This window comes from Botrytis deweyae, assembly GCF_014898535.1.
Source record: "Botrytis deweyae strain B1 chromosome Unknown BDEW_002, whole genome shotgun sequence".
Lineage (NCBI taxonomy): Eukaryota > Fungi > Ascomycota > Leotiomycetes > Helotiales > Sclerotiniaceae > Botrytis > Botrytis deweyae.
In genome coordinates this window covers 1030097-1044699 of record NW_024066209.1, presented here as the reverse complement: position 1 = coordinate 1044699, position 14603 = coordinate 1030097, and the positions used below count along the sequence as shown (strand labels likewise).

Here is a 14603-nt window from a genome sequence, read left to right as displayed (position 1 = left end):
ATTGGTCAAGGCTCGATCTCGACAACCATGTTTCGTCAATGGGAATAGATAGCATCAACCAACTCCATGACACCATATCATCAACAATATGAGTTCCGAGGCTTCGCGGCCATTAATTCTACCTCAAAATCGGAAACTACGGCACTTGCAAGGCATATACGTCCGAAATCTGACTCTTTCTCGTCCGCGGGGGAAAACAATCGACGATGCAGGTCTAAATAAATCACCACAGAAGCTCGAGGCTTTGCGCCGCGAGTCGCAATTGCATCATGCGCAGTCATCGGGGGATTTGCGACCTTCTGCGAGAACCAGGAGATCGAGTTCCAATTGGGTAGGGGCAAGTCCGTCTATAAGACAGAAGAAATTGGAGGATGTAAGGGATAGTCGAATGGCAGATAGCTTCTTCACACTGCATTGCGAGGGACAGGATGATCCGATATATATCAGCGAGGTTGTAGAGAAGGCAATGAATCCTACATTTCGATCTTTCGATTTATCTTCATTCGGTCCTGCGACGACGCGTCTCGATACTGTTATTGTAGAGATATGGGTTAAACGACAGGATTTCGTTCCACTGATTGAAGAGGAAGTCAATCTTCAGTCGTTGCAATTCTTAGGACGGCTGGAGAATCACCCTTTTCCACCCAATTCTATTATTTTCCAGCTCGTAGATGGCATATATACCATTGATCTTACTTCCAAGCCACCTCGACCAAGGCCTAGCATTGCGCTTCCTACATCCTCCTATAATGCATTGATGCGCCTCTCAAATCTCGATGAATCCATTCAAGATGCTTTAGCTACCCGCGAACAACTGACTTCTCAAATAAACAACATACTCACTAACAACACTTCTCCGTCAACATATATACCCGTTGCCAAAGAGTCTCTCGCCCTCGCAAAACGCTATGTTACCACATCCCGCAAACTCCTCCACCAATCCCAAACTCGTCAGCACGATCTAAAAACATCTATATCCTCACGGCGCGCCGCCATTTCCTCCGGCTATGCCGTCCAATCTGCCGCCGAGACCGACGTTCAAAATGCCCAGGAACATCTCAACAACTCCCGTACTCTCCTCACAAGCACCAAGTCGCTTATTCGCGACCATCGCCGTCGCCTCTGTGAAGAACTCATCGAAATTTACCCCATCGAACCCACCTCTCACCCTCTTCTTTTCACGATCTGCGGTCTCCCTCTCCCAAACACCACTGATGACGACAATATCTCTTCTGCCGACGAGGATGTCGTAGCCGCCGCTCTAGGCTATGTCGCGCAATTGGTCAATCATCTCCAGTACTATCTAGGAGTTCCACTCCCCTACCCCATCACACCACATGCTTCTCGATCTCTCATCCACGACCCTATATCCCTCGTACAAGACCGGCAAAGAATTTTCCCCCTCTACCCCCAATCTGTCATTCGCTTTCGCTTCGACTGGGGCGTATTTCTCCTGAACAAAAATATCGAAGCACTAGCCGAATCTCAGGGTCTCCGTGTCCTAGACATCAGACAAACAGTTCCGAATCTAAAATACCTTTTATACGTCTGTAGCGCAGGCTCCGAAGAGTTACCAGAAAGGAAGAGAGGCGGGGTGAAAGGATTACTAATTGGAGGTGCTGGAACCATCAGAGGAAGTCGAAGGGGTAGCGAAGATAGCGCGGTGACGACGGGGGTCGGTGATGTGGTGAGAAAGGCATTGGAACTTGGAAATGGGGGAATAGGACTTGGATCGGGCATGGAGAATGGTGCTGGGAACGGAAATGCACAGGCGGCGGCGCATAGTGGTCAAATTCAAAAGGAGCCATTGGTCATGACAGGACATAGTTTGAGGACGAGTGGGTTGAGAGAAAATGTTCATTAGATGAAGCGAGCTAATGGCTGGGTTGGAAGAGCTTGGGTGCCCTTGAGTATATATCTAATAATGTGTTTGCTGAATATATAAGACTAGCGAAGAAGAGGAAGAGCGAGAGCAACAACGGGATTAAATTAATTAATGCTTCGACCATACGTATGCATGCATATCATCTCAACCTTGTCATGGAAAAGTGATAAAAAGTGATGGGAAGGTCAAAAGTATTGTCACAAATCTCGATTCCGATTAGAAGTAAGTTAAAAACCAATTTCACAGCGCTGAAAAATCGCAAATCAAGCTGGTGACAATCAAGTCTCATTTGAATCTAAAATATCTAACAACTCTTCTATAGCTGAGTCCATTCAACAAAGTTCAAATGTGAGAAACAAGAAGTGTTCCATAAGCCAAAAAGAAAAACACGTATCATAAGCCTCCGCTAGATATCATTGAAAGAACAGTCCCGTTGCTATGAACATTCCCTAACGCCATTCTTTTCATGCAATCGCACTTCTCTATACCTATACATTAAATACTATCTCCTATTTCTTCGCTCCTGCATTTCTAAGGACAGAAGCCGGAGACATGGCAGCCAGACCAGCTCTCTCTCGCATAGCTGTCATTGCTGCAGTCACTGGTGTTTGCGAACCACTTGCTGGGCCTGGGGTATTGGATCTTGTGGCTGGGGCACTTCTGTTATGTGCCATATGACTCTGTACGAGATGTCCAGCTGCCAAAGCACTACACAAAGAAAGTTCACCAGCCAAGACAGCTGCGGCGATCACACGTGCAAGTTTGCGGGCATTGTCACCAGGGTTCGTTGGGTGAGAGCCTCTAACGCCAAGAAGATCTAACATGGCACTTTGAGGTTCAAGAATAGTACCACCGCCCAAAGTACCAACTTCGATAGAAGGCATGGAAACACTGATTTGCAAGTTACCGCGAAGACTGTAGAATATTGTTAGTGAATATGTCCCTGAACTTTAATATAAGCAACTTACTTCTTCATGAGTGTGATACAACTACTGCTCTCGACTACTTGTGCGGGGTCTTGACCAGTAGCCAAAAAGATTGCAGCGACGATATTAGCAGCGTGGGCATTGAAACCACCCATAGCACCGGCCATTGCACTTCCAACGAGATTCTTGGCAATGTTCAGTTCGACCAAAGCATCTACATCAGTCTTGAGAACCTTGCGAACGACATCACCGGGGATAATTGCTTCAGCAACAACACTTTTACCACGTCCATCGATCCAGTTAACAGCAGCAGCCTTCTTGTCGGTACAAAAGTTACCCGAGACCGAAATGATTTCCATATCGTCAAAGCCACATTCAGTAGACATAACTTTCAGAGCGTGCTCAACACCCTTTGAGATCATGTTCATTCCCATTGCATCTCCGGTGGTGGTTTTGAAACGAGGGTAGAGATTGGTACCTGCCAAGGCTGTCTTGATAGATTGAAGTCTTGCGAATCTACTGGTAGAGTTGAATGCTTCGGTCATAGTTTGCTGACCAGCTTCGGAATCAAGCCAAACCTTAGCGGCTCCTGCACGTTCAAGAGTTTCGAAAGCAATACATGGGCCACGAGTCATACCATCACCAGTCAAGACGGTAACAGCACCACCACCAGAGTTGATGGCCTTGCAGCCACGACTGGTACTTGCGACAAGAACACCTTCAGTGGTAGCCATGGGCAAGAAGAAACTTTGTCCGTCGATGACAATTGGACCAGCGACACCAAGAGGCAATGGAAGGTAACCGATGACGTTTTCGCAGCAGGCGCCCAGAACACGATCGTAGTTGTAGTGTTTGTAGGGCAACAATGAAGTTTCGAGAAGATGTGTGGTTTCTGAGGTAGCAGGGGTTCGTGAGATGATGGCACGTCTGATTTTTACGGCACGAGTGGTATCTTTGAGAGTTTTTTCTAACGAGTAGCCAGGAATCTTGCCTTGCATGGATAACTCTATGAGCTCTGCATCATTCAACTCTGGTGTACGTTTCGCTTCGAGCATTTTTTCAAGCTCTTGCTGACTTCGGCGCAATTGAGATTCAGTGGTACTCTTGTCAGGCATACTTAATCCCTCATCCTCGTCGTCAGTAGAAGCCGGCGTCATAGCTGGCGTCATAGTTGGCGTTCTCACGGGGGTCATTGGTACATTATCGGAAGTATTAGGATCGATGTTTGCCAACTTCAATACAGAAGCAGAGTTGTTGAATCTCTCAGCCTGGTCGAGCTCCTTGGCATCAACAGTATGGTGTGGGGGCATTTGAAGTGGTTCCTTGCCAATACTCCATTTAGCGGCATTGAAAAGATATCCATTGAGCACAACGCTCAAGGTGAGAGCGACGACAATCCATTTAGAAAGAACGGGGTCCTCAAAACTCTTCAAAAGATTGTCCACAACTCGACCACCCATTCCATATTCGGCAAATTCAGCATCAAAGTCATCCGCAGCATGTTTACGATGCTTAGGTGCCGGTTCAGCGTAATGAATTGAAGGATACTCGAGCTCATATTTGATTGGCGTGAGTACGGTCACAATTGTTGACTTATCATGGGCTTTCGCCATCTCGGCAATCATATCCAAACCGCTTGATGCAACTTTGAAGGGATCCATTGGCGGTGGTGTCAGGACACTTGAGAAACTAGACCCTGAAAGCATGTTTGCACCTGGAAATTGAATACTGCTGTTACTACCTCGGAATGGGATAGTGCAGAGGTTGAGAACATTGATGATGATAAACCCAGAAACCATCAACCCCTTGAACTTTGGGATGCTGCTACCCTTGACCTCACGGCCAAAGATGTTTGCCTCGCTGGTCTTGGAACCGTCAGCCTGGGGCCAGTCGTCACTTTTGGCAACGTTCTCAGCTACTCGTGGGCTAACTCCGTCGTCCTCCAATGCCTGGCGTAGAGCAACATGACGTTTGATTCGGTTAATTTCAAGCTTAATACTCAAAATTGCAGTATAGAAAGTGAACAAGAGAACACAGTCGAAGAATAGAATCCAGGCAGCCAAGAAACAGAACTGCTGAAGACCTCCCTGGACGCCCGAAGCAGCTCCCGCAATCAATATGCAAATTTCAATGGCATAATCCCTGACAATCTCGAATCCCTTCTCGCTCATGGCAACTTGGACTGCATATTGAATGGAAGTAGGAGATACCCCGAGCTTCTTCTCTGCCACTTCAGCATTAGGTCTTTGGGTATTGAGTGACGCCGACAAAACCGCCTTTGTCAAGACAATAGCCTTCTCAAATCCAATGGTCACAACGAGGAAAGGAAGACCTTCCGACAACAACACCATGTTCATGGGAACACCCAATTTTGTAGTGACGATCAACCCAAAGAGGAAAGCAAAAACTGATGAGAAGAGCGTGGTAGCAAAAAGCCAAAAGTTTGAGCCCATACGCCTCATGGAGACAAACAACGAGACAAAGGTAAGATGCATCGAAATGTAACCGAGTACCATGATGATGATGTCGAGTGTCTCGGCATTCTTGAGAAGGTCAACAAATTCAGTCCAAGCGTTTGATGCCCATTTTCTCAATCCTCCTTTGGTCTCATCTCCTTTTGCAGCTTTCATGATCCACATCTTCTTCTCCTTGATAAGCTCTGCCTCCTGTGCTTGACGAGCATTAGGATCGGTGGGAATTGTAGCAGCGGAATTGGGCAACTCTTGAGATTTGGCGAGGAATTCAGGGGCTTGATTGTAGGGGACAGCAAAAGCTAAAGTACTGTCCTGTGACAAGGAAGCCCAAGGGATTGAAGTTGTTGGGAGAGGAGTAACTGAAAGGTTTTGTGGTAATGGCACCGAATCCGCTGATGGAGCTGCCTGCAAAGAATTGGCGGCAGCAGAGTCTGGGAAGACGAAAGTCAAAAGTGCCAAGTGGTCAACGTTAGATGGCACAATTTCTACATCCGAGCTCTGCCATTTCCAGGCGGTCTCGGAACCAATCTGCAATTGACGATTACCGGCAACAAGAGAGCTCCATGTTGCTTTATCGGCACCACTGGCTTTCACCGCATCAAAGAGACTACTGTCCAAAAGTCCCATGTACGTTGTACTCGCCAAAACCGCAACTATAACGATAGTATGGATTGGATGTAGACATGCTCGTCGGGAGAGAAGCTGGAGAAGTGGGGTGACCTTTCTATTGAGCCATGACGGGGAGGCATTGGTTTCGGTGGTAGACGAGGTTCCCCTGAACCGCGAGGGTAGGAACGTATTTCCGATCATCGTGAAAGAAGTACAAGCAGGCTTAGTTGTATTCTAAATCAAAGCCATCGACAAGGGAAATATGTAGTTCCGTAGAGGCTGGATGCGAAGAAACCGTTAGTATATGAGCCAAAAGCGCGTGTCAAGCAAATGAGCAAAGCTGGGGAGACCCGTTCTCATGTGCTAAGCTGACGGGAAAGAAAGCTCGCACAATCGAGAGTTCTGAGGTAAATGTAAATGCATGGCTTGTGAGAGAATGCAACCTACCGGTGTGCTTTTGAAGTTATCTGTCTCTACCACCCCAAGAATGGCGACGAGAGACCTTTTGAAAAGGAGAAAAATGAGTGATGTGCTGGTGTTGAGACCAAGCAAAAAAAGAAGAGAGATAACCAAAGGTAAGAGTGGCACAATATCTCCTGGAGGTGGGATATCTTGATTTATGTGACCAAGAGAAAGAGATCCAAGGACGCAATGGAAATTGATTGTCATGTAATGTTCAAGTAATCGTTATCACATAAGAATCCACCGCGAGAGTTTAAGCTTTAAGAAGAAGGGACTCCATAATGGACAGGCGGCATGAGATATTTGTTGACTTTTTGCTTGTCAATCAGGGATCAAATTAATCATTAGTTAGGCGGTGACACTATCCGCGAGTTAGTCCGGAAAGGGAGTAGAGTTTGTGTCCAGCATGGGTGGTGATAAAGGAAATTAGAAAAGTCGATCTTTTGGAGAAATCTTTTTTCAATTCAATTCCATTCATTCCATTCAATCCATTCAATCCAACTCCAACCAACTTTGAGGGTTTTTCCGCCCGGGGAAAAGATTCAATTTCTTTCTCTCAGATCCTTCATATTGTTCTCCTATCCCATCTTCACATTGTTCTTTTGTTTGGCCATTCACTCTCACGTCTTCTTATATCTTCATATCTTTTCCATCCCACACCCACCAATCAATCGACAAGTACCAAAGTATGCCGAGTGTGTTGAGAGTGATGGCTGGATCCAGATATAAAACCGCAAGGGCTCATCACGCTGGACAGCTGTTCCGACTGTTGTCCTCGCTGTCCGAGACGTCTCCTGCAGGAACAAGTCTCTTTTCATTGACCAATTCATCGAGCAGATATCAAAAGTTCCCATCCAATCATATCATGATACGGGCTCATTGTCCTGTCCCGACAAATCAGCATCAGTTATCCGTATCGAAAATAAGCTTTTTTTCTTCTTTACTCTGTCTACGTATACCGCATATACTTCGTACATATATGCACATACCTATATATCACAAAGTGTATTTCCATTCCCTTCCAGCTTCTTTCTTTTCATTGATCAATTCATCAAGCAGATATCAGAAGTTCTTGTTCAATCATATAATAATACGGGCTCATGTCCCATCTCGACAAATCACCATCAATTATCCGTCTCGGAACGGAAATAAGCTTTCTCTTTCTTCTGTCTACGTATGCCGCATACCCATATATGCATATATATGCCGCAAAGATGCCGCAAAGTGTATTTCCATTCCCGTTCCTTTCTTTTCTCTTCCTTCCATCAAGAACTTCCATCAAAAACTAAATCACATGATCATACTATTTATGGGTATGTGTCGGCATCCGTGGGTGGGGTTGATGTCAAACTTCAATCTTTTATCATGGTCGGAGTCCACACAGATACAATCTCAAAACAGACCACAGGTTGGTTCATACTTTGTCGGATAAGAATAAACTTTGGGAATTTAATTTGATCCATCGTATCAATCCAACTTACGCTATCATGTCAACTCCTGATACGTCCATTTTCAAGCCTGCTCTAATTGTTGTAGATCTTCAAGAGGATTTTTTACCTCCAGTAAGTTACAATTCCTATCCACTCCACTCTTCTTTCATCCATCCATCCATCAATTCATACTAACAAATCTCCAGAATGGTTCTTTAGCTGTGGTCAATGGTAGAGATACAATTCCTATCATCAACAGCCTCCTCAGTCTTCCATTTCACCTTAAGATCGCCACCAAAGATTGGCATCCTTCAAATCATACATCTTTTGCTTCAAACCATGCAGGTAAACAGCCATTTGCAGATTTTACCACGATCATCAACCCTTCCAACCCTTCCGAGACTTATCAAACACGTCTCTGGCCTCCTCATTGCATTCAGGATACGCTCGGCTCCGAGTTCCCATTTGAACTGGACACAACCAAGTTTACCCAAACTATTCTCAAGGGACAAAATCCTGATGTGGAAATGTATTCAGCATTTTACGATCCTTTGAAGAGTCCTCGGTGCAGTGACAGTGGATTGGCAGCCCATTTAAAAAATGAGGGCATAACCCATGTCTACGTAGTAGGTCTAGCTGCCGATTATTGTGTCAAGTGCACTGCCGAGGATTCCGCGGAGGAAGGTTTCAACACTTTCATTCTGGAAGAGGGAACTCGGGCTGTTGATCCTAAATCATGGGAGACTATGAAGCTTGGTTTGAAAGGGGTCAAAGTTGTGAGTGTGAATGGAGAGGAAGTCAATCAAGTAAGAAGCTTAGGCAATTGAGTGAAGGTCTAGCACGGATGTCAAATTACAATTCGGTCTTTTTTCAATGACTGTTGGTTGTGCCGAAGATGTGCTGAAAGCAAAATCATGCAAGTATCTCAGGTGGTGACACCGAGTACAATGTCCGTACTTCAATAACCTTCTTTATGAAGGGGAAGTCGTTGTATTGCAAACATACCATTTCAATTTATTAAATCATAGAAATATCAACCAGATATCACAACTTTATCTCCAACTTTTCAAATTGCAATCTTGAATCATGTAGTATTTATCATAATCTCCATGTCTCTTTCCACTCCACGCAATTTCCCTGATGATGGAGTGAGTAGATAAATACTCAGGTTGTTGGCATAATATCATATTGATCAAGATGAATAATATAACAGTCATATAAATCTATCATACATTTAGCTCATTCAGTTTATCACAACGTTAAAAATCTCGGGCCCTGATATAAGATTTTCATCATCATCTGCTTACGCCAATTCGTAAATGCATAGGTACCTATGTATATACTATAAATGTACCGCGTATATAGCTATCTTCAAGCGAAAAGAAAAGAAAAGAAAAGGAAATGCCCCTCTTTCTTGTCTACTAGCTATGTGGTAGCTAGACTGGGAAACCCGGAAAAAATCAAATGTTCTCTTAATACTTAATATCGAGATCAATGTTAATATCAATGTCAATATCAATATCAATGTCAATGAGTAGTTAGCTAGGTCGTCAAACCCCAGGATGTATAGCAGAATCATAGATATGAGTAGGTGTGTGTCGTATATTATATTAATATTGATATTACAGGTTATAGCTATGTATTTAATTAATAAATACTAGATATACTATATCAGATATTAGATGGGTATTAGGATTAGGGACTGATATGTATTCATAAAGTTCTTCTACCTAGTACTCATTTCCTACTAGATATGTATATCAATTCGATATGCTGTTTTGGGATGTCTTGGGTGTTTGTATATAAATGTGTATGTGCATATGTATGTGAATAGAGTCTCTCTTTTTCTCTTTCTTCTTTCTTCTTCTTCTCTCTATTAACATCCATCTCCATCATCCGCCCTCCTCTCAATAAAGGTAAATAGGTTAATACGGCTAGGCTAGTAGCTGATAGCTAAACCACTCATCTAGAATTTAGGTTCCATGCATATTCATCCATCCATTTATTCATCCATTTACTCATTCATCCATCTCTCCACCCTCTCCCCTCCAAAATTCAACAAGCAACACTCAAAGTATACAGCTAACGAACCACAAAAAGTCCAAGAAAATCACGAAAGCAAGAAAGCAATAAATTCATGCATTCATCTACTCAACAAAAAGCAAACAATAAAAGCAAAAGCAAAAATATCAATTAATCATACTACTACATACACATAAACATCCCGTATATCTAGATTTCGGGGCGAGCTAGCTCGCCAGTGTTTCGGAGCGTCTAATATATTCTTATTATTCTTATTATTCTTATTATTCTTATTATTCTTATTATTCTTATTATTCTTATTATTCTTATTATTCTTATTATTCTTATTATTCTTATTATTCTTATTATTCTTATTATTCTTTTCTTATTATTCTTATTATTCTTATTATTCTTATTATTCTTATTATTCTTATTATTCTTATTATTCTTATTATTCAATTTTTTAAATCTAATAAATCTAATAAATCTAATAAAAAAACTGAAAAGCTAATTTAAATTTAAGATGAAAATTAAAACTCGAGTGTAGTGAAGATCGATGGCTTGGGGGCTAGCCTTTATATATATTATATTATATAAAAATAACAAATTAGATTCATTATTAGTATTATTAGTATTATTAGTATTATTAGTATTATTAGTATTATTAGTATTATTAGTATTATTAGTATTATTAGTATTATTAGTATTATTAGTATTATTAGTATTATTAGTATTATTAGTATTATTAGTATTATTAGTATTATTAGTATTATTAGTATTATTAGTATTATTAGTATTATTAGTATTATTAGTAAGTCTTTAATATTAAAGAAATAAAGATAAACTTATTCTTTGTTTTTTTAATTCTTTATTCTTTTGATTCTTTATTGAACCCGTAATAAAAGATATCATATAACTATATACAGATTATATAACTATATACAAATTGGATTCCTGGGTATAGAAAGTATGATATTTATGACGCCATATAAAAATTCCGTAAAATCCGACGCATAAGTTTCTTTCGCTACGCTCCGAAACACAACCACAACTTACCTATCCTATCTCCCATCTCCCATGCCCCAAGTCCAAGATCAGTGGGTAAACTACCTACCTAGTATATCATCGCTTGATCTGATCTTCCCATAACCCAATAGTCCAATCCAATCCATGAAAACCCAATCAATATCTCTTCTTCTACTCGTAAAAACCTACCTAGTAGTATCTACCTACCTACACATACTCATCTACCCATTCATCAAGAAATTGTTCCTCACGAACTACCTACATAGTAACCATACAGATACGAGCTATCCAGTATCCAGTATCCAGCACCCAGTACCCAAACACATCCGCATCCACATTAACAACTATACATCAGAAACGAGAGGAGAGAAAAAAATACCATATAGATAGATAGGTATTCAAATATTAAAGTAATAGAATAATTAATTCCCTCTTTCCTCTTTCCTCCTTCCTCTTCTCACCCCCCTAAACCCAAAGTGAAAAAAATATATACAACAATATTAGGATACACTAAAAGGTACGAACATATCGACTCATCCACATACTCAATACAATACAATACAATACAGTACAATATAACACAATACAACACAATACACAAAGACCAAAAAACGATACGTAAAGCATGAACACATAAAAACGTTATAGCATAATTCTTCCTATCAAAAAATGCATCATTAGACCCCATCCATCCATCCATCCATTCATCCATCATCAATATCATGCTAATCCACCAGCCCCTAGAATTCCCTTCCCTTCCCTTCCTTTCCCATTTCATCCTACTCCTACCATAGCATCACAGAGACAGAGATAAGACATATCAGAAAGTTCCTTTTCCTTTGTACTCCCTTTCCTAGAAAATCTAGATGATCCATCCCGATCTCCCATTCGATTCGATTCAATTCGATTCAATTCAATTCAATTCAATTCAATCCTATAATAACGTATCATATATGACACACACATCCATCCAATCACCTGGTATCACTATCAAAACCGAAGAATCCCACCCAAAATTCATATTCCATCTCGTCTACTAATTCATAATACTCGTGAGCAATGTAAGTCTGGGTTATCGAGCCGGAGTTTCGTGTGTCTCGTTTGTGCTATCATTAGAAGAATCGAGGGGGGTTTCGGCGTCTTGAACGGCGACTGATGGTGAGAGCTTTACTTCCGAATCTATGTGACTGGATTCAATAGGTGCTGTATTACTACTCGACTGCTCTTCAAGCTGCCCATTTTTAGCTTCTCGACTACTAGGTCTTTCTATGAGACCCTCGTGGGAGCTAGGTATAGTAGGCGTATTGGCTTGACTGCCACCTCGTTGCCCATGATAATGTATAACTTGAGGTGGAGCTTGACCAGCCTGCGTTCCCAGAAGATGTTGAGGGTATAGGTGTAAATCTTTAGAGGATGTCGAGAAGGTAGATACTACAGGTTGTTGATATCCGTTGCTTCCATTACTTGAACTTGGGTTGTGTCCGAATGCTTGATTGTGTTCCGCTTGAGTAGGTGTACCTGAGTCACCTCCCACGGGACTAGCCAGCTCAACTTGTCCTGTTAAACTATTTAAGCCTCCTTGAATATCTCTCAGTAGCCTAACATATTCTTCAGGAACCAAACCGCTTTCCTGTGTCTTGGGATCTTCTGCGACAAGCCAGCCTTGACCATGTCGATATGAGACCCAGATTACTTGCCCCTCCACCAAAGGCAATTCATTTTCATTCTCTCGTTCAAAGTCAAATAATGCAACGGCTTTACCATGCATCTCTTCGTCCGGCGAGGCGATTGTAAACTGATAATCACGAGAATATCTCGATTCATCATGTCTAGTCATGCCGGGCGATGATGCAGTACTCGAAGCATCAGACTCCGAGCGGTAATCTTGGCCACTCTCGTCTGTATATGAGCGACTGGGCAAAAGGCCGGCGAAGTGAGAATCTCGTTGACCTGGAACATTATACGGTGCTAGCATTGAGCGTCTTGCCAACTCCGAGGGGTATGTAACATATTCTCCACCAGGTCCATCTGCCTCCTCTCCTTGATTGACATAATATCTTTCGCTATTATCACCACTGCCGCCGGCAAAATATCCTCCGTCATCCTCAAAGTTCTCTTGACTTAGCATGCTTGTTCTGCGCTCTCCATCCCTGGGCGTTCTCCCTCTCCCACGCGAATGTCCTCCATATTCTCCCACTGATGATTTGTGCTTCCTGTGGCGTGAACTAACGACAACCGGACTTTGTAGGTCCTCGTCTTCACTCCACGGAGGTCCATCACCAAAGTGTATAGGCGCCAATTGTTCCCCTTTCATAAATCCATCACCACCCCATGGACCAGGTCCCCAAGATCCGCGATTATCCCATGAAGTTGGAGGATCTGACAATCGTTTATGCGATTCGCTAGCTGGTGTCGAGAGGCCCGATGGCGGTTGAGACGGCTCTAGAGGCGGCCCATAGTGCATAGGATGCAAAGAAGGGTATGCGAAATCGCGAACTGTCGTGTATGAAAGACTAGAATGAAAGACTGGAAAGATATGTGAAGGAGGTCGCGAACGTGACGGCGCAGAATAATTCGAGTATTGTGATAACCTATTCTTTGAGGCATGAGATGTAGGACGTTGCAAATTTGGTCGCTTTGTGGTTGGTGAAGTGTTTAAAGGTGGGAGGGAAGGATGGTTAGGATTCGATGAGGGAGAACTAACTGGTGGTGGGGACGTAGCTGGAGACGTTGGAGAAATTACGGCTGCCATATTGAAGCAAATATGTTTGCGATCAGCTTGAAAGCTGCGCTTTGAGAACAAAATTGTATGCTTTGATTCAGACAAATGGGCCCAATATGAACAATCACTTGCCCAGCAAGCTTGCCGTTATATTTCGCAGTAAGAAGGCTGGCAGAAAGACCGTCACTTGTCGTTCAAGATTCGAGATTCAAGGGAGGATCTAATGGTCCTAGCGCTTAAAGCAAGCCCGAGGTTGACTTCAATGATGTCGAGTATGAGACGGAGAAGAATATCGTCGACGATGTATATTAGGAATGTTAGATAGTCGTTCAAACGAGTTGGTGCTAGCGCGGCAGGCGCGCAGTTGCAAGAGGATAAATACTGAGGGGACGAATGTCAAATTCTCGATAGCGCTTGTCAATAATTGAGGTGGGTTGTGAACTTGTGTGAGCGTACAGGTTGATTGGAGTTCGAATTCAATGTTAAAAAAGATCAGAGGAAGCTCGTGCGTATTGTCAGACCTTTTCCCTCAACTTTCAAGGTATCCAATTACAAACCAACAGGGCTCCAACGAAACAATGAAGCAAATAGAAAAGAAAAGAGTCTCTGGAATTGCAGATGCAGGAGATGGCTGACTTTGAAGATTCACAAATCAACAGAGTAGTCTTTGCGCCGAAGGGATGCTTTGCTTTGAATTAACGCTCTAGAGTTCAAAATGACTAAGGCGAAGTTCCTTTGAAGCTGCGTGAGTTGTCTACGAAGCGCCGAGGGTTCAAGGCTCGAGGTCCTTTTTCAAAATTCTCTTGGGTGGATTTCGACAAGGGACCCCGCACACTTCGAGTATTTGACATGGAAATTAGGCAATGAATGTATGCAAATAGCAGTCTGGGATGTATGGATGGATTGTCAGATGGAGGAAACCGGTAGGACTGTCAACACAGGGAGGGAGGGAGGCCGATATGCGAATCAAAAGAGTTATATACGATGTACGGACAGATTTACCCCAGAGTATAAAAGCAAAAGGACGGAAAAATGGGAAGAAGAAAG

The 14603-nt window shown here is 42.7% G+C and overlaps 4 protein-coding genes across 4 annotated transcripts; 2 read left to right on the top strand and 2 right to left on the bottom strand.

Moving 5' to 3' along the window:
- Positions 1–88: 88 nt before the first annotated feature.
- Positions 89–1864, top strand: EAE98_001011 (uncharacterized protein; the record flags this gene model as incomplete). Its single annotated transcript, XM_038948628.1, has 1 exon — positions 89–1864. One exon carries the CDS (start codon positions 89–91, stop codon positions 1862–1864), a length of 1776 nt encoding a protein of 591 aa, XP_038814894.1.
- Positions 1865–2142: 278 nt separating this feature from the next.
- On the bottom strand, positions 2143–6630 carry EAE98_001010 (uncharacterized protein). Its single transcript, XM_038948627.1, has 3 exons — positions 6342–6630; positions 2854–6173; positions 2143–2800 (listed from the first exon to the last, which is right to left on the bottom strand). Exons 2-3 carry the CDS (start codon positions 6093–6095, stop codon positions 2395–2397), a joined length of 3648 nt encoding a protein of 1215 aa, XP_038814893.1. The 5' UTR covers positions 6096–6173; positions 6342–6630; the 3' UTR covers positions 2143–2394.
- A 1213-nt stretch (positions 6631–7843) lies between these two features.
- EAE98_001009 (uncharacterized protein) lies at positions 7844–8613 on the top strand (the record flags this gene model as incomplete). The annotated part of the gene is made up of 2 exons (XM_038948626.1): positions 7844–7918; positions 7993–8613. The coding sequence occupies 2 exons, from the start codon at positions 7844–7846 to the stop codon at positions 8611–8613; spliced, it is 696 nt and encodes a 231-aa protein (XP_038814892.1).
- A 3293-nt stretch (positions 8614–11906) lies between these two features.
- EAE98_001008 (uncharacterized protein) lies at positions 11907–13586 on the bottom strand (the record flags this gene model as incomplete). The annotated part of the gene is made up of 1 exon (XM_038948625.1): positions 11907–13586. The coding sequence occupies one exon, from the start codon at positions 13584–13586 to the stop codon at positions 11907–11909; it is 1680 nt and encodes a 559-aa protein (XP_038814891.1).
- Positions 13587–14603: the final 1017 nt, after the last annotated feature.